This window comes from Chelonia mydas, chromosome 10, assembly GCF_015237465.2.
Source record: "Chelonia mydas isolate rCheMyd1 chromosome 10, rCheMyd1.pri.v2, whole genome shotgun sequence".
NCBI lineage: Eukaryota > Metazoa > Chordata > Testudines > Cheloniidae > Chelonia > Chelonia mydas.
The window spans coordinates 66,528,508-66,553,747 of NC_051250.2; the positions used below are offsets into that span (position 1 = coordinate 66,528,508).

At 42.1% G+C, this 25,240-nt stretch overlaps 2 protein-coding genes across 9 annotated transcripts in view; one reads left to right on the forward strand and one right to left on the reverse strand.

The window, feature by feature from the left end:
• Window positions 1-3,924: 3,924 nt before the first annotated feature.
• Window positions 3,925-24,532, reverse strand: SAXO2 (stabilizer of axonemal microtubules 2). 4 transcript variants are annotated; one of them, XM_043524611.1, is made up of 5 exons: window positions 24,289-24,353; window positions 18,948-19,128; window positions 9,134-9,313; window positions 7,968-8,170; window positions 3,925-6,284 (listed from the first exon to the last, which is right to left on the reverse strand). In XM_043524611.1, the coding sequence occupies exons 3-5, from the start codon at window positions 9,250-9,252 to the stop codon at window positions 5,293-5,295; spliced, it is 1,314 nt and encodes a 437-aa protein (XP_043380546.1). In that variant the 5' UTR covers window positions 9,253-9,313; window positions 18,948-19,128; window positions 24,289-24,353; the 3' UTR covers window positions 3,925-5,292. The 4 variants fall into 4 exon arrangements, with proteins under 4 accessions (XP_043380546.1, XP_007066898.2, XP_043380547.1 ...); XM_007066836.4 differs by lacking the exon at window positions 18,948-19,128 and having other exon boundaries at window positions 24,289-24,531; XM_043524612.1 differs by lacking the exons at window positions 9,134-9,313; window positions 18,948-19,128 and having other exon boundaries at window positions 24,289-24,532.
• EFL1 (elongation factor like GTPase 1) overlaps window positions 24,460-25,240 on the forward strand; it is a 152,312-nt gene continuing 151,531 nt past the window's right edge. Inside the window, exon 1 of one of the 5 annotated variants that reach the window (XM_043524610.1) lies at window positions 24,460-24,559. The gene's annotated coding sequence lies outside the window, so the exon portion shown is untranslated. Of the gene's footprint in view, window positions 24,772-25,240 lie in introns of all 5 variants that reach the window. The other 4 variants (XM_037911762.2, XM_037911763.2, XM_043524609.1 and 1 more) reach the window with 4 other exon arrangements.

Below are 25,240 nucleotides of genomic sequence, written 5' to 3' on the forward strand. Positions count from 1 at the left end.
TAACCCCCGGCATATGGAATATGTGTGGGTGGTAGAGGGGAGGAGATAGCCAAAATGCTGCTGTGCACTAGCAACCCCAGCTGCTGAAACAGCTCCTTGGACGCCATTGCGGATGGGTGTGAATTAGAACACGCCTGGGGCTGTCATAGGTTGCACGGAGCACTGAACCAGGATTGCATGGAAATGTGGAGTACAGCCCTTCCGCTCTTCCCTGCTGAAGAAATAATTGTGTTTGAAGAGTAATCCTAGATGTTAATAATGAAATACTATACATGGAATCCTATTTTCAGTATCGTTTATGTGCCACCAACCAGCTCTTTTTCTGACTAACCTTTAGAGATAAGGAATTCTGCATAACCATTTTGGTGGTATGGTGTATAAAATGTCTTTTAGAATTGTGATTGAGCCTGTTTCAGTAATTTTTCTTCTTTGAATAATGGGGCACCCTAAAATCTTGATTTTAACGGTCAAGAAGGATATTTCACTGGGAATATTAGTATTCCAGCCTATTTATTCTGACATTTTTAATACCACTTTGTATGGAGAAGAATTGACATAAAAACTTGAAAATGTCTGTTGCTGTAGGAATCTTGATAATACCGAAACTACCTGCAGCACTGTTGGGCTGCTGTGCTTTTGATGTTGTTATTCTTAGAAGCATCACCTCCAGTATTTTCAACAGTAACATCAGAAAGGCAAAGGGTTGCCAATTTTCTAATTGCTGAAAACCAAACAGCCTTGCCCCACCCCCTGCCCCATCCCTTCCCTGGGGCCCTGCCTCTTCCCCTGAGGTCCCGCCCCTGCTCACTCCTGTGCCCCCTCCCTCTGTCACTCGCTCTCCACTTCCCACCTCGCTCACTCCCCTCTCTCCCGGGACTCACCTGCTGCCTGCAGAGCCTGGCTGGGAGGAGCTGATGCGGAGCCTGCCCACCTGCCCCGTTGGGGCACAGCGGTTGGGCTCTGGCTCAGAAAAGGAGCATAGTTAGCGCCAGGGTAGTCAATTGTTTTTTGTCAAGGGCCGCATTTCTTGGTCAAGGTATAGTGGAGATCCAGACACCAGAGAAAATAATAAAAAACAATAATGATGATGATAAGTAAATAAAAAGATTTTGGGGTCTGTTCAAAAGCGTCTGGCAGTCTGGATTTGGCTCGCGGTCTGCCTATTGACTACCCCTGGTTAGCACACTCACAGCCTTTTAATATTCCCCTTTCCTATTCTTTCTATTTCAATGTATAACTGTACTGAGCTTTTCCTGAGTTCACTTAATCTCCCCATTGACTTATAATTAAATTAGAGCCTGCTAGCATAGTGAAAATGATGGTGAGATTTTATTGTTTGATTTGATCTGATCTGTGCCATAGTATTTGCATAAACCCAAGGTGGATGCTTAATTACAATTTTTCTGTTTTCAGGGGAGCTAAAGTTAACGTAGGTATTTTGCCCAGTTTGTGTAACATCCAATTCTGCAAGGCCATCTCTTTAAATTTGCATTGGTTCAATTAGCACCCTTTTGGGAACAGCACAAACTGCTGCAGCGAGCACATCAAACATAAACCTGCATGCTTACAGTTTCACCATTTGCCATGTTTAGCAGAGTATTAGTAAGCCATGACAAAATTGATGTAAAAACTATAAGATAATATAATTTACATTTGATACCAGCTATCTCAAGATTAACAAAACAAGGCACTAACATGTTGATATCAGACGTGCCAAACCTGCAAAAAACCACAGGAATTGGGCTTGTTTTTGGCTTAATTGGCTTGCGAGTTGCTTGCTGGCTAGTTTTTTGGCTTGTAGCTTGTTGCTTGGTGTAGCTTGTTGCTTCTTTTTTTTATCAGCTCGTGTCAAGCCGGGGCAAGGGGCAAGCAGAGGCAAGGGGTGGAGAGAGTCAGGAATGCACAGCAGGCCCACCACAGTCCCAGACTGCATGTCGTGGGGGGAGGGGGGGATCTAGTCACATAGAGTGTTGGGGTTCTTAGGGATTGGCTTGTTTTGGCCTTGTTTTGAAATGGGATTAACTTGATTTTTGGCTTATTGTGCAAGTCGGGGTGCTTATTTACTGTGTGAAAGCTGGCAACTGTGGTTGATATATTAAGTCAACTATGTTAAGATAATATATTTTGAATTTTGTTTTTACCTTTAAGAAAATAAAAAACCCCACCCAGAAGAGAGCAGGCAGAGAATTTAGTTCATAATCCAACATCACATCCCCACCACAGAAAATGTTTATATTTACATATCAGTTACCAGTTTGTGTCAGGGCACTGGTGTGCAGAGGGACGGTCCAGTCTCTCCTCTGCCCTGCCTGTGGCACAGTCATTCTTCTCTGGGCTCAGACTACACTCAGTGGGGTGAGCTGAGGCCCGGGGGAGGAGGCGGTCTGCAGTAGGCAGGAACAAGGTCTGGAGGGTGCAAATCATACTGGGAGTTCCTACTGGTAGGGGGTCCCTGCACTAGTGTTATGGTTTCTATGGGTATGAGTCCCCACCCTAGGGTTAGGGTTCCTATTTCAGGGGATTTGGGGCTAGGTTTAAGGTTCCTATGGATAGGGGTCCCAGCCCTAGGGTTAGGGTTCCTATGGGTAGGAGTCCCTGCCCTAGCGTTAAAGTTCCTATGAGTAGGGGTTCCCGTCTTAGGCTTTCTATGGGTAGGGGAATGGGGCTAGGGTTAGGGTTTCTATAGGTGGGGGACTTGGGGCTAGAGTGAGGGTTCCTATGGGTAAGGGTCCCAGCACTAGGCTTAGAGTTCTTATGGGTTGGGGTCCCTGCCCTACGGTTAGGGTTCCTATGGGTAGGGGTCCCTGCTCCAGGGTTAGTATCCCTGTGGGTCGGGAACTTGGGCCTAAGGTTAAGATTGCTATGGGTAGGGGTCCCTGCCCTAGGATTATGGTTCCTATGGGTCGGGGACTTGGGGCTAGAGTTAGTGTTCCTATGGGTAGGGGTCCCCACCCTAGGGTTAGGGTTGCTATGAGTAGAGGTCCCACCATAGGGTTAGGGTTCCTATGGGTGTGGCATTTGGGGCTAGGCTTAAGGTTCCTATGGACAGGGGACTTGGGCCTTGGGTTAGGGTTCCTAAGGGTAGGTACCCCACCTTAGGGTTAGGGTTCCTATGGGTATGGGATTTGGGGCTAGACTTAAGGTTCATATGGGTAGGGGAATTGGGGCTAGGGTTAGGGTGACTGTGGATAGGGGTCCCCTCCCTAGGATTAGGGTTCCTTTGAGTACGGATCCCTGCCTTAGAGTTAGAGTTCCTATGGGTAGGGGTCCCCACTCTAGGGTTAGGGTTGCTATGGGTAGGAGACTTGGGGCTATGGTTAGGGTTCTCAAGGGAAAGGGTCCTTGCCCTAGGGTTAGTGTTCCTATGGGTAGGGGATTTGGGTCTAAGGTTAGGGTTCCTATGGGTAGGGTCCCTACCCTTGGGTTTGGGTTCCCATGGGTAAGGGTCCCCACCCTAGGCACTCCATCCTTCAAATAATGAGTTTAGAGGCAGTATTCAGGGCCATAAGAGAGAGAGAAAAAAATCCCCCCAAATACCTGATCTCCAAATACACCTGCTTCAAACTCTATTACACCTATTTGAGTTTGCACTTCTGTTTCCCCTCGGTATTTATCATTACATTTTTGTATCTGTGAGTAGGTGGTAGAGTCAGCATATGAGTTTCCTTAAATTATTTAGGCAAGAAAAGAAAATGCATATCAGGACAATATATCTATAGTGAGGATAAGAAATTTGAGATCTGCTAAATAAAAATGAAAAGGACTCAGTGGTCAGACTCTGATTCAGGGAAGTGTCCAGTCAGGGAAGCAAAGCACTTAAAAACCTCCCAGGGACATAACTGCAACTAAATCAGAATTCAGTCCCTGCCCGCTGTATGGTGCTACTTGCTCAAGCCAGTCCAGCCCTAAACATTTAATGAAAAATCCAATCCAAAATATCCCTTTACAAACTGGAAAACATGTATGAACTTAAAAAAAAAATTTAATTGACTTGATTTTTCAATTAGACTAAAGCAAATTGACATAGCACAAAGAGAAACAAGAACATTTAAAAACAACCACTCTTGTAAGAACAGCGGGAGCATGGTGTAACAGTTATACAAAACAAGCATTTCCAGCAGTCCTGGTCTCTTTTTCTGCCTTTCTGAGTGGAGCGCATGTGATTCAGTTCCTGCTTTCAACATCATACTGTACTTGATTTCAGTCCTTTTATTGGGGATTTGGTATACATACAAATACATGACACTTCAAAGCTAAAATGGCTTTCCTATAGTAATGAGTAAAAGATAATATATTTATAAGTTACTGATACTCATACTGAAAGTGATAAGACAACATAATATTGTTAAATAAGTATTGTAAGAAGGGATCACTGTAAATCCTGGACATGATGACTGAAACTGAGATAATACTTTGAAATAATGCTTAACATCTCCTATATGCACACACACATTATCTTAATAAACCATTTATTTTGTCTACTTATTTGAAACATGTTAAAATTCTTTAGCTGGGAAACTAAGGACCAAAGTCAAATCAGCTCTGTTTTGTGTCTCAGAAAAAAATCTGCTATTGCATTTGTATGCAAAAGTTAGCAGATTATCTTTTTTATTATATGGTCAATATGTACCATGCATCAGAAGTTAGAATCTCACCGTTAGGCTCTGGCCATAGTAGCTGAAATTGTATTAATAATAGCTAAGTTAAAGACTAGTGTTAGCAGTGTCCTAGCATAGTTTCCTGGACCAGCATAAAAAGGGTATTTGTTGTCTGAAGTCTATTTTATGATTATGTTATAGGCTACGTGCGAGGCTAGTTTGTAATGCAATTTGGCTATCAAGATTTCCGGGGGGAGGAGGGGGGGGGAAGTATTTTCCATACTGGTCACAGAAGCCATGTTAAAACATTTCAAAAGTAGGGTGGGCAGATTCAATGATTCCAAAATGATTTCCAGCAAGTCATAATCTCATTTAAATGCACACAGTATGTGCTTGGGCTGGAAGACAGTAAAAACTGAAAAGCACAATAATTGTAAAATGCATAATTAGAGAGAACAGATTCCATACAAAATGTTCAGATGCATCTTAAGGCTGCCTAATCTTCATCAATCTTGTAATAAAGTCATTCCCAGTTTTTTTAAAAAAGCTATAATGAGTTTAAGTGATTTAACAATTTTAAAATTACAATAACAACTTGTACTTGCCAACTGTCATTGAGGTTTAGCCTGGAAAAAAATTAAGCTATAGGATTCTAAACATTTTTTAAAATATGTAAACTACTAAAATTAAAAAATTATGAAGTAACAGCTACTTCTTTTGGAATATGATTACCATTTGACTGGGAAAATGTATTGATTTCTGGAGTAACTCTGCAGAAGAACTTGTGACCACGAGAATCTGTGTCTACAAAGACGTATCCTGGAGGAGATGGATAGTTTGCTGGGCAGATCTCTTGTTTCTTTGGAGTATACTCTGTACGATACATGGTTTCATCTTCAAAATGAGCAGAACTAGGGACTACAACACGTAGAGGTTTGAAACTCTGAACTGGAATTATCTCATGTGGTATATAGTGAGACCTGAATGTGGTCAAGCCATCAAATTTTCCAGTAGGTTTTGGAATTTCCTGATGTCTTCTAATAATTTCTTGCCGACAGCTGGCCCAAGCTTGAAAGTCTTCCTTCATTGTGGTGTTCCCCTGGAAAGGGACATTACTTCTTCTTCCATAAGAAACTGGTCTTATGGGGGCAACAGGACAGATCACGTGTGGAACATAATCAAGATGGCTTGTGGAGTGTAAATCCATATTACCTGGAGGTGGAACATAATCTCTTATCTTGCGAGCCTCAGGCAAGGAGACTGACCATGGCTGAAAACGATCCCGGAATTCAGTGCATCCATCAAAGTGACCATTAGACCCAACTTTAGTGTATTCAGGCTTGCAGCTTTTTGTAAACTCTCCAAGTAGCCCTTTAAAATCATTCCGGTGGGTTGTCAGATCTTCAAAGGGTTGGCTGCTTGGCTTGTATTCTTCCTTTGGTCTTACAAATTTTGGTTCCAGTTGATGAGCGATGTAAGAACTGCGATGATTAGTAACACCATCAAAAGGTACATCTGAAAGTTTGGCCACACCTGGAGGCTTAAAGCTTTGTCTGGGGTTCAGCTCCCTAGGAACAAAGTCATCTTGAAATGTAGTAGAATTCCCAAACTTTTCTGTAGGGGGATGATAGGTGTGTCCCAATTTATTTGGCTCCCTTCTTTGAACTTCCCATGATCTATAGTCATCTTTAAGACAAAAACAATACTTGATAGAAAGAAAGATTACAGATTTTATTATTGATTTGTGGCTGTCCCATATTAAAAAATCTAATTTCTTCTCCCACCAACCCTTTTGATCAAAAGAGTTGAGTTTCAGTAACAAAGATAATTCTGTTTTACTACTAGATACAGGAGTTCTGTTTACCTGCTACTATGGGAATAGACCAAACAGTCAGTAAAATGCCACCTGGTACCACAAGATGATTATTTCTTTTAGAAAAAAGAAATAGTTTCTATGTACATACTTGATTTCTGTTTTCTATTGCACACAAATATCTGTATAGAGGATATGTCTGCAAAAGTCTACATTTTATCTCAGGACTGTGGATGAAATACATATAAACAAAAGGTGACTGAATTATGAACTATAATTTTAGTGACAGATGCTGGTGACATCTTAAACTACAAGTGTACAGAAGCTGGTGAATAATAATATTGTTATCAAAGATATTCTTTCCCCTCAGGCCCAGTGCTGCCCAATTCTTTCTACTACCTCTACTTTTGCCACTACGCGCTCTTCGCTTTCTAACAACTCTACCCCGATTCTTCTAACTTCCTACTCTGAATGGCCTCACCTGATCTTCAGCATCTTAAGTATCTTTCTCTTCTAGTCCTTGGTCTTTACCATCAGAGCATCTCTTGCCTTTCATGCAGGCAGCTCTAATAGGTCATAGCTCATAATCCACATTCAGATATTTTTAATCTGGATTGTAGAGCAGATGTGCTACAATCAAATTTTAAGTACAACATCTCATATGTAAAAGATTATTTGTATACCAAGGTAACCTGTCAGGATAATCTACAGGGAGGCTGTTTAGGAACTGTTGCATCAATAAGTAACAGAAGATCATCTTGTTGAAAAAGGTCATCAGCAGAATGCTATACCAAGTATATAGTAAAGACGAATCTGAAATCAAGTTTGTTTCATCAGTCTATGTAGAAAAACAGTAATTGTGAACTCAACCACAATAGAAACTAAGGTATGCTTGGACCTCATAATGGAGACAGTGATGGTCTTAAAACAAGGTATATTGTCCTTCCAGCAAGCTCCAGTCCCATTCTAAAAACTGGATTCAGAAGGTGCCCATCACGATGCCGAGTCTGAAAACACCTGAGTTGTACCAAATGTTAGCTCTTCCAAAAGCATTGCTAAATATTATTGATATCCAAAGCTTCAGTTAAGTCCAGCAGCAAAGCAGGAAAGCGAGACTCTTGGCACATTGCGTCCATAATAATATTAACATGTTTCTATTTGACATTGTTTAATAATCTTTCTTACCAAAGGAGTTACAATTTTCTCCAAATGTATCTTGAAGATGTGCTTAGATTATAACTAGCATTAGAACCCAAAGTTTCTCTCTCCTTCCCTTAGCTGGTTTCCTATATTTCTGCCACAATCTAACAGCTGCCCTCCTTCCAGTTGGGAAAACCTGGAGAGGGCTTCTCTTTCAGAGCCTATTAACGTTAATTCTTAAATTAATAGAATCCATTGCTGAGAAACATAGGGTATTCCCTCTTCACTACTGTCACCTATTGGGCCAGAGAGTAAGAGACCAAAGTCAGAAATCAAACCTCAACTCCAATATGGCAGTTCAGAATACTACCATCATTGTGGCTGTTTCTCTCTTTAAAAATGGCATATGTAATTACCTTGATAGGTTGGTATGGTGTCTAATTTTCCTCCCTTAATCTGTTTTCTTTCTAATGGTCTTACTAATGTCACTGGTTGTATTTTATGAAGATTATAATCTCTCCTGTATGTAGTTCCAAAATCAATCTCTCCGGGTTTTGGTTTATACTCTTCTTGTACCCGAAGAGGTCGATTTACAACATCGTATGGAAGATAATCAGACCTGAAAAGGAGAAACATGCAGTACTGCTTCACAATGTTACCTTTTTCTGATCCAGACATTTGTGACATTTTTTCCATATATAGAAACTTAACAAAAACTACATTGTATCTACTGTGGAAGGACTAAAATGTTAACTCTTTGAAAGCAATTGCTGATTTAGGATCAACATCATCAACATCATAGGATCAATGATGAGAAAATAATCATTCAACAGATATTTGGAGTCTGACATATGGTGTATTCTTTGTATGTAGTAAGGTGGTGGAATCCCTTTTTCAAACCTGACAGCAATTTACCTTTATTCATAATTTAACAAATATTCATATTTCTAAACTCTGATAAATAAAAATAAATGTGTTTTCAGTATTGTTTCATACCTTATCTGACTTGAAAAACTTCTATGCAGTTATATAGAAAGTGATCAACCAGTAAGTAGAGAGAACCCAGGGGAAAAAATTAAACTTCATTCAGGGCCAAGTATTTAAACAGTGCAGGTGGAGAACTGAAAGCAAAAGGATCCAGCATTTTCCTGGGTAACTGCTTTTGTATGTGGACATTGGATAATTGGGCACCCAAACAGGTACAATATCTACATGCAAAAGACTGTTTCAGCACACAGGTACTGACTTTTGGTGAGTCCTGGATTTCTAATGTATAAACCAAGCAGAAAAACCATCCCCAGCACAAAAAAACCTTTCAGATCTTTTTTGGAGATAAAAATGAATCCCCAAAGGACAAAAAAAAAAATCCTTTGCATGCCATCTGCCAACTCTAAAACATGATTGACTTGTGCCATCTTATACTCAAACTTTATGCATATATATCCTTGAAGAGAACGAATAATCAAATTATTTCACAATGGAAAATGATTCCAATAAACAGAGCTGTCTTCCCTAAATGAAAAAATACGAGGACACTGTAGAATAACATCAGCTCCAAAATACATTGCTTCAAAATATTTACTTAAATGTAGTGATTCCTTCCATTCTTCCATGATGTGTTTGGTACTCCTCCTTTGGCTTAAGACTCTGGGGTGGAGGGAGATTGCCATACTGGGGATATTTGTCCACGTATTCTGTCATGAGGCAAGCTTGTCCTCCAGTATCATAAATCCTTGTGGATTTATGAGGGCAATGATGGCGCCTATATAAGAAATTGAAACAAGATAATTTCAAATAGTTTTTATCTATGGGAAACACACACCAGATATTCTGAGTGTATAACAAGAAATAGGATTGTCATCACAGGTATCTTGCATCTAGAACACTTCTTGAGCGTGAAAGGGAAACAAATTATTTTGTTCTGTAGTTATGAAGGATGTTACCATTTATGTAGCACGGCATAGGCCACAACAGCACAGGAACAAAGAATATTTATTGCATCCTTAGTACAGAATAGGGAGGATGAATATAGCTGTCAGTCTTCTAAATGGTAATCAGTCACCTACCCAACTCACTCTTTCCTTGCATTCTTTTCTCTGCCAAGCACTGGCTTCCTTCTTTCATGCTATTATTTCCCTAATCTGTAACAATAACTCAATACCTCTCCCTACTTCTCTGATATCTTGCCCTTTCTCTTTTCCTCATTCCTTTTCTCCCTGTGTATTTCAATACGTCTTTCACCATTTCTCATAACAGTGCCAGTCACCTCCCTACTTTACACAATCTCATCACAGTTGGTGCTATGGCATTCTGAACTGCAGCTCCAGATCTCTAGAATAAATCTCCTGAATCTATCCCTCCTCAATTCTCATCTCAATTTATTTTTTTCACACCCATATCTCTGAAATTCTTTATCCCCCAAAAGTACTGGCTTTATTTTTGTTATTGGGTGTATATACTGTATTATGTCTTGTACTATTTAACTCTAGTAATTTTGGGATATGATTTGCAAGAAATTATAATATACAGGTTAATGTTTAGACACATTGGGCCTAATTGTCATTTACACAGAGCTTCTTTACACCTTGCAAGCAGGATAAAGGAGCTAAGTTTAAATGTGATTCAGAATCATCTTCCATTAATCTCAATCACAGTTTATATACAAAATGCAGCCGGATTGTATAGAACAGTATTACAGGAACTAGTGGGTGCTTTCTGTCTCTTGACGTATTTATTAAAAAATACTTCTTCAGATTTGATTGAATGAACCATTGGCAAAGAGAAGACTCATTAAACAAGAATGAATGGTCAGAATTTCTTAATTTGCTTTGTGTAGTGTGCACTGGAATTATGCTAGCCTCTCTCTCCCTTAGAGGATAGACGAAATGAAAGTAGGTCCTCCTATATCTGCTAGCTCAATTCCAGCAGTGGTTCAGGTACAAGCTAATGAGAGGTTACCAAATATAAAATGTTACTTGGTGAATAAGTGAACTTAATGAAAGGCTGTACAGGAATCACAGACACTGTGACAAGATCTGGAAGGGCAAAAGTGTATGTCAATTACTAGATAAAAATACCCTTCAACCGCAGGAAACTAGACATTCAAAGAACAGAGTGAAGACCTGTTCAGAAAAATTGGGCTAGCAGTGAATACTGAGAAGAAGAAAAAATTGAATCAAAGTGAAATAAAAAATTAAATAGACTAAAGAAACAGGCATATAGGATTCCTGCTGAGAAAAGTAAAAAAGGAAACAGAGAAAGGAATTACCTGTGATTGGAAATCCCTAAAGCTAGTTTTAGTTGCACTTTGGCCATGTGATTTTGGAGCTCACTAGTTAGATTAAATGGTTAAGTGAATAACCTTACATAACAAGTCAGTCTCAGCAGATGCATCATGTGGAGTGTATGGTCTGTTTGAGCCTCAAGCTGCCAATTTATTTTCAATCAAACTGGTCTACCAAAGGGATAACAATAACAACTGACAATTGCACAATAAAGTAGAAGGTTCTGTAAAAGATAATACTCCCATGTCACTTATTTATCACTAATGCTCCAATCCCACCATTAACTGCGACCTGACGGCAGGGCAGCAGCAAAGAAAAATGGGAGGGAGAGAAGAGAAGGTTGAGTTACCTCTGATGTCACAATCCCACCACTTTTAACAATGAACTGAGCAGTTCGAAAAGCACTAGGGGAGGGAAGGAAAAACAGGAAGAGAAGAGATTAAAAGGGAAGTGAGAAGGTGTTTCTTCTGATCACATAGCTCCACCCACCCTGAATTTTTCCAGGGATTCATCTATGCTGTATAATATTCATTCACAAAGTACAGCATGTACTCCAGATTTCACAACTAAAAACATCATCTTAAGTAGCAAATAGAAAATACTATATATAACTATCAAAAGCTAGTTAACAAAACAGACTATCAGATTCATACATGCCATCAGAAATAGTTTATTCCAACAGGCACTTATCACATGGATTTTAAGCATACAGCCCACGAGAGGTTGAAACAAACAGCATAATATTCACACAGACAGCAGCTTCATTTTTGCATCCTCATACCTTTTTCATCACCTTATTTCAGAAAACCATTCACCAACCACAATACCTATTTCTAGGACCCTACCAAATTCACAGCCAGGAAAAACATGTCACAGACTGTGAAATCTGGTCTACCACCATGAAATCTAGTCTTTTGTGTGCTTTTACCCTATATTATACAGATTTCACAGGGGAGACTAATGTTTCTCAAATTGGGGGTCCTGACCCAAAAGGGAGTTGCAGGGGAGTCACGGTATTGCCACGCTTACTTCTGTGCTGCCTTCAGAGTTGGTCGGCTGGAGAGCGACGGCTGTTGGCCGAGCACCCAGCCAGCAGCAGTGCAGAAGTAAGGATGGCATGGTATGGTATTGCCACCCTTACTTCTGCACTGCTGCCTTCAGAGCTGGGTGACCAGAGAGTGGCGGCTGCTGACTAAAGGCCCAGCTCTGCAGGCAGCAGCGCAGATGTAAGGGTGGCAATACCATACTGTGACGTTGCACTCTATATATGATTTTATGAAAGTATGCTGATGAGTGTGAATATAATGTAACTAAAATATGCTTCATGCAAAAGGTCTCTTGTAAGGTATCATTACAAAGTTTATAATCTACTGAGTGTGGTCATCCTATTTGTATAAATGTATCACTCTTGAATCTAAAACTAAAAATATGAAATATAACTCTGAGGGCCTATTATAATTATGCAAAGTGTGGTCCATTAATGGTGGTTTGGAATTTTGATGGCTCCCATCAACCAGGACAATTAACTGTGGATGGCTCTGTTTGCAGGCAGGCCTTCCTGTGAGTCAGGCTGGGAGGAATGAAGGCTTGGGGTCTTACAGTGATATGTGATCATGTCACCTGAACTGGAATCCATCTTTAACCTGGTGTTTTTCCATTGAAAAGGAGGGGTGGGAACCCAGAGGAACAAAGGATTCCCGCCTTATGCAAAAGATATATAAGTGGGTGGAACAGAAAAAGGAGTAGAGTCATCATGAGAAATCCCCTAGCTACCACCTGAGCTGGAACAAGGGCTGTACTAGGGTAAAGGATTGTGCCCAGACTGGAAGGCATCCAGTCTGCGATAGAAGCTTACTGAAACATCTCTGAGGGTGAGATTTTATCTGTATTCAGTTTTCTTGCTGTATTAGGTTTAGACTTGCATGTTTTATTTTATTTTGCTTGGTAATTCACTTTGTTCTGTCTATTACTACTTGGAACCACTTAAATCCTACTTTCTGTATTTAATAAAATCACTTTTTACTTATTAATTAACCCAGAGTATGTATTAATACCTGGGAGGGCGGGGGAACAGCTGTGCAAATCTCTCTATCAGTGTTATAGAGGGCGAACAATTTATGAGTTAATCCTGTATAAGCTTTATACAGGGTAAAAAGGATTTATTTAGGGATTGGACCCCATTGGGAGTTGGGCATCTGAGTGTTAAATTCAGGAACACTTCTGTAAGTTGCTTTCAGTTAAGCCTACAGCTGTTAGGGGACGTGGTTCAGACCTGAGTCTGGGTTTGCAGCAGGCTAGCAGGTCTGGCTCAAAACACGCAGGGCTCTGAAGTCCTAAGCTGCCAGGCAGGAAAGCAGGGGCAGAAGTAGTCTTGAGACATCAGTTTGTTAGTTTTTGTTGTTTATTTCAGGATCCTACTTTCAGAAAACTGCGGGGAGCCAACAGAAGTCTCCCAAGATTCCCTCAATGTAGCTTATCTATCAGAGATTATATAAAATCATTACAGAAACCACAAGTGAAACAACCAAACTTTTATTCATTAGGGGGAAAAGGAATGGGATGAACAAAGGAATGAGAGGAAGGATTAATAATACTGAACAGATTAACAACCATGCACTCTTTCACACAGGAATTACAACGGGACGAGTGATAACTGCTCTCTCTACCCTGTCCAGGAGCTGCTGCTGAGACCGGGACTCGACAGATGATGACAACTCTCCGGACCATGATCACCACTGGAACAGCTACCGCAGCGGATAATGGCGATGAATGACGATGATTCAGGTGAGAAGCCCAACTAACTTCCCACCCTAACCCCTTTGTGACGTCCTGTCTGCAGGTGAGAGCCCTAACCACTCGAGGTAAAACCCCATGGATGGATGGATGCTTCCCTTCAAATAATAAACCTCAACAATAATCTAAATTTTTTCCCTTCCGAGGTGAGCTGTTAAATAGGCAGATAACTGGTGTCTGACCACTTCCCTTCCTTCCAAGGTGAGAGCAAAAGGAGAAGCAACGCCTTCCTGCTCTTTCCCAGGCTATATAATCCTTCTGTTGCCTAGCAACTAGCTACTAGATTTCCCGCCTATTCTTTCCTTTCCAACATGGCGGCCTACTTCTTCTTTACAAACCAAAAGGGCGAACAATAAACAAAACCATCTAAACACTGTTACCAAGTATCAGGTCATAATTTGAATAGGATGCAATTTACAAGTTGGCAGTTCCCAAGGGGCTTTCTGTGATCCAACCTGTCACACATACCATGCCATCCTTACTTCTGTGCTGCTTCTGGTAGAGGTTCTACCTTCAGAGCTGGGATCCTGGCCAGCAGCCGCTGCTCTCAGGCTGCCCAGATCTGAAGGCAGTGCTGCCACCAGCAACTGCACAGAAGTAAAGGTAGCAGTACTGCAACCCCCCCCCCTACAATAACTTTGTGAACCCCCCCCCCCAACTCCTTTTTGGGTCAGGACCCCTACAATTACAATGCTATGAAATTTCTGATTGAAATAGCGGAAATCTTGAAATTTATGATTATTAAAATCCTATGACCATGAAATGGACTGTGAATTTGATAGGACCCTATCTATTCCAAATGGCTGTTCTGATATCATCAGATTCATACACTCAGCTGTCTCTACATTCTGTACTCTGTTCTGCAACATCCCCCACACTACCCTCATCATTGTCATATCTCCTGCACTTATCATACTTGCTACAAGCAGAAACAACATCCATTAGAAAAATACTTTCCTCCTGAAGGACCCTGAAGATTATAATGAATTAAAAATTTAAATGGAGTCCATCAGTGTTTGAATGATCAAAATGTGCCATGACATTTTATTTTTGTCAAAGAGAACCAAAGCATCTCTAGCAAAAAGTAATTATGCATGACTGCGTAAGACTCTATTATTTCTGATGAGTTAAAATTGTTAACTCAGATTGAATAATCCCATAACATACAAACAGTTACTTGATTTTAATGGGACTATTCAGGAGTAAGGTACTATCAATGTGAGTAATGGTAGCAGACTAAGGCTTACAAATTGTGAAATATAAAAGATATGCACCAAAAAACATACACGGCCTGATTCTCATTGACACTGAGGCTTTTTTACGTTGTCCTGGCAATGTAAAGAGGACTGAAAGTGGGAGTAAGTGGCAGTGTCAAGGAGGCCTTAATGTAAATGGGAATCAGCCTCAGAGAGTATACTTCATGGCTTTGGATAACTGACAAATCCAGTTTGGGGTTTAATCCAAATGATAATAAAAAAATTATCATTAAGAGACTATCTTTCTAGAAATGATTACAACCAAATCACAACTTTTAGAGACAGAGAGTGGAGAATGAGATCTGAATTCTAAATATCTGTTGAGAACCCATCAATCAAAAGATGGGACATGACTAATGAAATAGGTTACTTATAATTCGGCTAATTGAGAACTATTTGAGTCTCTGATTTATGTGTCTTGCCTACAAACATGTTACCTACACTTCATTATTATCTTTTATGCTAGAATTATTGATCTTTTAATGTACTTTGAAGTGCATGTGTTCCTGACTCATGAATGATTGATGTCAGCTCTGGTGGGTTATGTTTTCTTCCTTCCATGAGCAAGACTGCTAATTTATTGCTTAGATAACATGTTAACAGATAAATTTCAAAAAATTTAAATAGACACCATTTGGGCGAGCACCTCAGCTTGTATAAACTGGTGTAGCTCCGTTGACTTAACAGAGCTATGCTGACTTACATCAGCCAAAGATCTGGCACATAATTTGTTTTCTCATGCCAACAAGATTCATCCCTGAGAGCTTTCTAGAGCATTCCCTCCCATAGAATAAGATTTATTATGAGAAAAGTCTCCTTTAGGAGACTTTAAATCATTAAGAGTTTATAAACAAAATAAATATCTCAATAAGGTTTTTAATTGCCAAGGTAAACATCACCATCTGAGTGAAAGAAATTATATTTGGACACTAGATTACTGAAACTATTCTGCTGCTTAAATGACCTGAGTTCCCTAGTGTTGGCAGGAAAAATAATTCTGGGGGGAACATACATGATTTATAGACAAAGAAACGTCTCATTGAAACTCTTTAAGTAGAACTAGTAAACTGAGGAATGTGGAAATCCAGTTTTCATGACAAAAGCAAAATTAATCTTTAGCAAGTAGTTATTCTCTTATGTGAATGTGCAAAGAGAAGGTTGTTGTTTGTTTTTGCTGATTCCTCAGGGTCCTTTATAATTGTGTCATGGATTGACTACCATTGAGAGAGGCATACTGTATATCTGCCTGCCAAAGGAAAACACCTTGAAACATTAACATCAATGAGCATTATACACATAGACTGAGGGGACAACAGATTCTATAAAGAGAATTTTTGTGACTGTCATACCTCATCTATGATATTTACATAGTTAGATTCTTGCAACTATCTCAAAGTGCTCCAAACAGCTAGATGAATACCTGCACAGTCAGAAGAAATGTAACCTCCTTTCCTGCCTGTATTTGCCTCTGGTGCTGCTAGATGATCAGTTTGATGTTGGGTTGGATTGTAACATTAAAGATAAGTCAGCATGTCATCCTCCTCCTTGTCTTCCTCTTTCCTCTTTTCCCTTCATCCTTTCACACACTGCAAGCCTCTATCTGAAAGTGTTTAAAGTCCTAAACCTTATTTTTTGAATAGAAGGCTGAGAGTGAAATTTTCCTACCTAGCTAATTAATTTCCATTATGGGAGCACACCACTATGGACATTCACCCAGGATGCTCTGGGCAAAATGGCTAGATAACCTAAGTAGTGTAGGCTTCCCATTATTTTTCTTCAGTTCTGGAATGTCACTGGGGAAGCCTGCCAGCACACCAGAAGGAGGAGAAACTGGGGTATGAAAATCCCCAGGGCAATCCCTTGACTGACTGACTGACAGAAGGGGACTCCTCATTCATCCAATGCGACTGGAGGTAGGGTGGGTTTGTTTTTTCTACTGAGTCAGCTGCAGACTATCCTCCAACGGAGAATTAGTAGTTGTGTACTGGGCTCTCTGTTATCTTTGTCTCAGGCCTACTCTTTGCTTGGTGCTAGCACGCTAGCAGATAGATACAAAAAGTTAAATAAAAAGACTCAATAAAGACAGCTAAAATGTAATATATAGTATCTTTGAGATGTCAAGGAGGATAAATGTCTCTAAAAGTTTCTAATGTTTCTATAAGTGAGGAACCATGGGCTTTGCTGCCTGCCTTGCTAATGAGCATAAAAATCCTCAAACCACACCCTAATTTAACTGCCTGTTCCCTTCACCTAGAGATGAACCTACTGCTTTGTAGCCTACATGCCTGTCTCTTCTGACATCACTGATCTGACCTCCCCTTGTATCATTCCCTTCCACCATTTTATTGTGCTTTCTCTTGGTTTTCTATTGCTTTTCTTGTTTTTTTTCTGTATAAATAATATCAGACAAATCCAATTCACCAATATCAACCAGGCATTCACTTCTCTTGAACATCAAGATTTCTTTACCTGAGGGGTAAGGAGGACTGAAAAAAAATGCTTGTTATCTTGAGGAACAATAAATGTTTATATTTACTTAAATATGTAGTCATGATCAGTATATTGTTACATACATTCTGAAATTCCTCATCAGAAATATCTGGACCGTTTTTTGGTATGTATATACAGCTCCACATGTAACAATTTTTTTAAAAAGTTGCATTCTAAGTGGGAGATTGAATTACAAGTCCGGAAAGAAATCTATTATCTGTAGTGCCAATCAAGATGCATATATTGTCTGACTGATGCCAAGGTTATGAAGAGTTTTCACCAAAGTCAGTTGTAGCCAATCAGGAGGCACCTTGAGTATGTATTATGATTGGTTAACATTGCTCTGGGCTGCTGTATTAGTCATTTCAGAGGGCCTGCTCCTGAAGCCCCTGGGAGACAAAACTTCCATTGACTTCAGCAGAGACTATGGGGCATATTTTTAAAGGTATTTAGGAGCCTAAAGAGGCAGATAGGCACTTAGTGGGTTTTGCAAAAGCACCTCAGTGCCTAACTGCCACAGCCTCAGTCCTCCCCAGGTCCATGTCCATGTCCCAGTTCCCCACTCTCCCTTGACTCCTTGGCTCAGCCCCCATAATCCCTCCTCAGCTCCTCTTCCCATTCCTGTCTGGACACTGTCTCACTTTCCCTGACTCACCACCTTCATAGGCTCAGCTTCTCACCCTCTTTGCATTCCAATCAACCTATTTCTCCTTCTCCTTGCTGCCTGAGCACCAGCAGTAGGAAGTTTGAGAATACTGGGGAGACAGTCTCCGTGCCCTCAGTTCTTGTGCCTGTCACCACAGCAGTCTGTGTCTGCCAGTAGAGCTATTGTAGGGAAAGTCCTGCTCAGCCATTGTAACCCTGGAATGGAGCATGCTCAGTAGAAATGGAATATTCGGAGAATTTTGCTGCCAAATGCTAACAAGCCTTTACCAAGCACATGTAAACTCATAATTTGGCAAAATTTTCAATTATTTTTCCAGGGACAGCAAAAGGTATATCCCTGACACCAGAGTGACTCTCCTGCCAAATTTCAAGACCCTGCTCTAAAGCATGGAGGTGCTAGAATGTCTCAACAAAATGGTTGTAAGAATTTTTTAACACGGGAAAATAACTTATTTTTTCCTAACCTCGTTCTGAGAAATAGCTAAACTGATCTTGATTACATTAAACAAACAAACAAATAATAATCTTCCCAAGGCAGACACCCAGCATGGAAACTTTCAGACCAAACGGTTAAAATTTGGCAAAGTTATATCCAACTGAAAACAGTTTTATAAAGGAAAGTGTCAAGAAACCTATAATAAAAACTAAAAGATTGCATAATTTACAGTGTCTGTGAAGGTTATTTAGGCCTCCAGTCCTGCAAGGAATTCTGCACTAGCAGATATTTGTGCCTGAGTGGAGCCCCACTGAAGTCAATGAGGCTGTGTGTGGCTGCAGGGATCCTCCCATAGGGCACTCCTCACCGCAATGAGGCCAGTTTGTTTTCTTTTTAACTATTTGGAATGTCTATTTTTTAATTGTTCTGATTATTTTAACTGAAAAATATATATTTAAATTCTCCATTTACCTGCTGAATGAAGAGCTCCTGGGACTTTCTTGCTTATTCCATTTTCCTGTGAACTGTTCTGTAGTATTCCATTTGATTAATCTTTCCTGTTTCCTTTTCCGACAGTGGATGGACTTCCTAACAAAGACTAAACATTCTCTTCCACAGTGCTCTAGTACTCCCTAATTCCATCCTTAATTTTCTGTTGGGTTTACAAGCATTTAGATGTATTGAGTATTAAGTATCTAACATTTCATTCAAACTTCCCCTTTCCTTTTATCTATCATTTATTGAGAAATTATTATCTTCTTCAGGAAATTATAAAAAGCATGAGGGGAGTGTGAAAGGACTGGGAGATTGACTAAAAAAATAAGTTTTAGTAAATAGTTCTATATCTTTATATACCAAAATGAAGATAAGTATAGGGAGAAACTCTTGTATATGGGCAACTTTCTTGTCTATAAACAAATATTACTCTTAGATATAGTCTGGGAGGTCATCTAACTACTGCACAGCTATTCTCTGCTCCTGAAGGCCAGAATTCACATCCTATGTTTGCCAACTGTTAACGACTTTTATATCAAGCAAGCAATCTGAATCCTGACTCTGTTCACAGGCAGGGGTTCATTTTCTTTAATATTAACGTAGCACATTTGCAACCCATGGGAAATAAGGAAATAAAAATGTTTGCTTCTTATTATGGAAATATCCCAAGAACAGTTGGTAGTTGATACCTGGTCCATTCTCAAAAAATATTACTTGGAAACTGGGAAGGGGGTTTGGGGATATATACTCCAGGGATACCAATAAAGAATTTAACCATTATTCTGAACAAATGCAGTTACAAGAACATTTTTCTGGTTTAAAAAATAACAACCAAAACTTGCCTTTTAAGCAAACCAACTGGGAGATGATCATTTGTACACTTTGGCGCAATCCTATATTACTGCTAGACACATCCTAGACTTGAGAAGCTAGGAACTTTAGTGGTGACTGGTATACAGAAAAGTCTCCAGCACTGACTCTGACCCTGAGAAGTGTTAAGCATTTACAAGCTGATGGGAGCTGCCTGTGCTCAGCCCCTGCAGACACCCAGTCTTTTTGGCAGCACAATTATTTGTAGGAAAAAGTTGTTGAAAGCATACATTTTTAATTGGCACTGAAAAGGGGATTCAGCCTAGGGAGAAGGGTGTCTACTCTCCATATTCTTAAAATACTCTTAGTAATGTTAATATTCAACAAATAAGGGCCAGATCCTACAACCCTTAGCTATCGTGATTAGCACTTATTCGCATGAGAAATCCCACTAAGCACTACAGTGAGGTGGTTACACACTTCCCCTAGGGAAGCTCTTCCTGAACTTCAGAGATTCACCACCCAAGCTCAATTCACTATCTGGGCCAGGGCCACCATTTGTAACACCATACCCTAGACTGTATTGCTGGCAGTGGGGATTGAACCTAGAACCTCTGGATACAAATGCCGAAGACTTTACTACCCGAATTAAAAGGGACTATTCATGAGTAAATGCTGTTCAGTATGGGTAATGGCTGCAGAATCTAACCTTTAATGCACTGTCTATTCTGAGACACAGAAACACCTTCTGGCTGACATTTTTGTTCCCAGGACCTAACTACAGGTAGCAGAATTATTCCCTCTGTTTTAATATTCAGAATGAAATATAAATGTATCTAAAATAATTCAGAATTACAGTATGTAAGACTCTAGCAGATTGCTAAATAGAACTTGTGCAATATATCACAGTTTTCTTGTGTGTACATCATAATGCCCAGGTAACACTGCCAAGCAACTAGTCTTCCCATAAAAACAGAAACATTGTAGTGCTACAGCAAAGCAAACTTAATGAGCTGCCTAAAACAATAACCTCTTGAGATTTTATTGACCGCAAAACCTTCAGCAATGTGTATTTTAACCCAGTGGTTCTCAACCAGGCATCCAGGGCCCCCTAGGGAGCCCCGAGCAGGTTTCAGGGGGTCCGCCAAGGAGGACCAGCATTAGACTCACTTGCGGCTAAGGGCAGAAAGCCGATGCCCCTCCACAGGGCTGGGGAGTTCAAATGCCCTGATGATTCTGTGTCCTTGCAAGTGATCACTGTATTATGGTTACCACCACCCCTCCACTTCCCTCTCCAATTAATCTGGCCTGTCCTATGTGTCCTGGAACTTGCAATGCCCCCTGCATGTGAGAGAGGTGGTAGAGAGTTGGGAAAGCTGGTTCTGTGTCTCCTATACAAAGTGATGCCAACTCTCATGGTTTTATTTCACAAGTCTCATGATACTTGATGTTTTTCTTAAAGGCACAGATCCAGGATTTATTTGAGAATCTCAGCTTGCTTGCTTGCTTTGTAAATGTTTAGCTCTCATGATTGAATGAGGGCTAAAATGTGAACCCTAACAGTTCCAGTACTGAATGCAAATAAAAACACCCCAACTTGTATTATTTTTTAAATCTCATAAGTTTTAAGCCAATCATATGATTTTTTTCAAGTCTGAGTCATGATTTTGAAATTTTCTCAGGTAGGTAATACTGCATTCCAGTGTACTACCCATAGTGGGAGGAGGTAGTATTCCCTGTAAGACACCTTCTTCCTGACCTACCCTTTTGCATGAGCCTCACTGGCTTGAACAGGCTGTAGGACAATGACGAATTGGGCCTCTTCCAAAGGACATGGTTGAAAGTAAGACAATGGCCAAGCTCCGCTCCGTAATAGTGAGCAGAGCTGGCTGTGAGCAGGGAAAGGATTAGCATGTTGCACTTATTTAAAAAGGATGAAGAGCTGGTGTGCCAGTGTTTTCTACCCAGGATGAATTCTAGATGAGTTAGCCAGAATTGCTCCCACTGCTGTGCAGCCCGTCTGCAAACACATTAAAGTAGGGCCATGCTTTAAGGCACAATCTAAATTTAAGACCCAGTCTAGACTACATAAAAAGGTGTTTAAAAAAATGAATTAACATTTTAAAACCACCTTTTCTTAGTCTAGACAAAGTCTAAGTGTATTTCACTTCTACTAAGAAGAACCCACATTCTTTTCCTTTTTCAGAACAGTACTCCAAAGAGAGTTGAAACCTGTCTCTGAATTTCCTTTTCTAAAGAAACCAGATACTTTCTTAAAAAGCTGTTTTTACTTCTCCAGACTTAATCAGGCCATAGTGGCAGATGTATATTAGGGCTGTAAAATGTGGCTACAGTTCACAGAGCTTAAAACAAAAGTCAAGGGCAGGAATTCACAGTTGTATTGTGTCCCCTTTATGTCAACTCTGCTAGTGTAAGAGACCACGAAACAGCTGTAAAGCCTTCTCCACTGGGTTTCAGAAGTCCTCCTGGGCAGTCGGAACTCGCATAACTGGTTCTGAAACGCCTCCTTTTCCCTGGAGCCCTTGGAACAAGGGTGTGCTAGGCCAGTAGTTTTCAAACTTTTTTTCTGGTGACCCAGTTGAAGAAAATTGTTAATGCCCATGACCCAACGGAGCTAGGGATGACAGGTTTGGGTATAGGAGGGGCTCAGGGCTGGGGTAGAGGGTTGCGGTGCGGGGGTGAGGGCTGCAGGGTGGGGCTGGGAATGAGTGGTTGATGGTGTGGGAGGGGGCTCTGGGCTGGGGTAGTGGGTTGGGGTGCAGGAGGGGTTTAGGGTTCTGGGCTGGGGACGCAGGCTCTGGGCTGGGGCCATGGAAGAGAGGTTTGGGGTGCAGTAAGGGGCTCTTGGTTGTGGGGGGCTCAGGGCTGGGGCAGGAGATTGAGGCACAGGGTTGAGGCGCGGGCTTACCTTGGGCAGCTCCCGGTCAGCGGTGCAGTGGGGGTGCTAAGGCAGGCTTCCTGCCTGTCCTGGCACTGCAGACCCATGCTGTGCCCTGGAAGTAGCCAGCAGCAGGTCCGACTCCTAGGTGGAGGCGAGCAAGTGTCTCCTTGCGGCTCTCATCTGCAGGCACCGACCCCCTTCCTCAGCTCCCACTGGCTGGTTCCTGGCCAGTGGCAGTGCGGAGCCGGTGCTCGGGGCGGTGGCACCATGAGGAGCCCCATCGGCCCCCCACCTAGGAGCCAGACCTGCTGTTGGCTGCTTCCGGGGCGCAGCGCAGTGTCAGAATAGGCAGGAACTAGGCTGCCTTAGCCAGGCAGCACCACTGATGGGACTTTTAATAGCCTGGTCGGCGGTGCTGACCAGAGCCACCGCAACCCAGTGCCTTCTAGTCCATGATCCAGTACTGGGTTGTGACCTGCACTTTGAAAACCACTATGCTAGGCTACGTTGAGATAAAGCATATACGGGTGTGTGAGTAGCAGTATACAAGCTGGCTAATCCACAGTAAAACAATGTTCTGTAGATTTTTTTTTTTCATTTTTGGCTGTATCCTCATTCAAAAATTTAGGGAAATCTTCCACCTTGGGTCTAGAAGAGATGATGGTAAAATGCACATGCCCTTAGACAGGGTCGCAATGAAACTGCCCTTGAACAAAAAGGAAAGGAGTACTTGTGGCACCTTAGAGACTAACAAATTTGTTTGAGCATAAGCTTTCATGAGCTACATGCATGCATCCAATGAAGCGAGCTGTAGCTCACGAAAGCTTATGCTCAAATACATTTGTTAGTCTCTAAGGTGCCACAAGCACTCCTTTTCTTTTTGCGGCTACAGACTAACACGGCTGCTACTCTGAAACCTGCTCTTGAACAGTATCAGAGTGTTTGAAGGGAAGGAGGGACAGTTTGGGCTGCTTGGAAAAAGCAGATTTTGGGCCCCAAAGGTTCAGTCTCCAGACGCAGGGGATCTGGTGTGTGGAGGGAAAGTTCATGTTTAGGATAGGGGAGGTACATGCTCAGCGAGGTTTGACCCAGGGTCCAGGGGGTTTGGGCTTTGGCCCTAGGGCAGTTTGGTCCCAAAAAGTTTGGTTCTCGGGCCAGGGGGTTTTTGGATCCAGATGGGATTTGCTGATTCGGGTCCTGGGGCACAATGGTGCTGGAACAATTTGTAAGAGCCATTGACCCAAACTGTAAACCCTGTATATAACGTTAACCACTTCCAGGCAAGGGGCACGGCAGCGCCTGGGCTGGGGCAGGAGGTTTTGGATCCCGGGACGTTCGTGTCCAGGGAGGCTGGGCGCGGTCCCGGGGCAGAGGAAGTTCGGGTCCTGTTACGGGGCTGGCGTTCGGGTTCTGGTCCGGAGGCAAGGGGCGCTGGTTCCCGGGCTGCTCGGGGACGGGGGAGGAGGGCGCGGTTTGAGGCTCCCTGGGAAGGCGGTTCGGCCCTGGGAGGGCGGGTCCCTGTGGGGGGATTTAGGTCTCCCAGTGGATCAGGCTTAGGGGACTCGGGGAAGGGGCCGCTCTTCGGAGGTCCCCTTTGCTTCTTACCCGCAGGTACAAATCTCGCACAGGCACCGCTTCTCCTTCATCCTCCTGCTACCGCTGCCTGCCCGGCTCTCCTGACCCGCCCCCCAGAGCCACGGTAACCAGGCAAGCGCCCCGTCGCCTGGCAACCGCCTCGGCGTGCTTCCGACAGCCCTCTCCCGGCTTCCGTAAGTCGTCACAAAGGGGGTGGAGACAAAAGGTGCGCGCAGTCGCAGCTACTTCCGGTCGTAGGCCGTTGGCTGTGCTGTCACGAGGAGAGGGGGGAATTCTCGGGGTGAGTGACCAGCCGGGCCCTGTCCTTCCCCCGGGGGCCCGGCCTGTGCCCCTGCCCCCAGTGGAAGAGAGCTGCGGGGTCTCTCAATTGCCTCACACCAAGCTGAGGTCATCTCCGGATCAGCCAGGGTGGGCGGCAGCCGGTGTGTTTAATCCACTCCACCGGCCCTGCCTTCCGGGGTTCCCCCCGGCTCTTCATCCTCCACACCCACGGTACAGCGGGCGGGGCCCACGGTCACTCCTGCGGTGGGTGCGCCCGGCCACTCGTAATAAGAGTTGGGGTGTCCCCACGCACACCCACGCTCCGCTGTGCAGTGTCTTGTCTACCTGGCGGTTGCGTTGCCCTCCTTGCCAGAGGGGTTTGCACGAAAGGGGCACCATTAGTGTGACCTGCAATCAGTTAAACATAAATAAAGATCAAATACGTGTTGGTACTGCACATGTGCTCCCCAAGCCCCGCGACAGCCAGTGTGGTTTTACACTGTGCTTTTCCTTCTTTAAAAATGATTTTCTCTACTTGACAGGTTTCAGAGTAACAGCCGTGTTAGTCTGTATTCACAAAAAGAAAAGGAGGACTTGTGGCTCCTTAGAGACTAACCAATTTATTTGAGCATAAGCTTTCGTGAGCTACATCTGATGAAGTGAGCTGTAGCTCATGAAAGCTTATGCTCAAATAAATTGG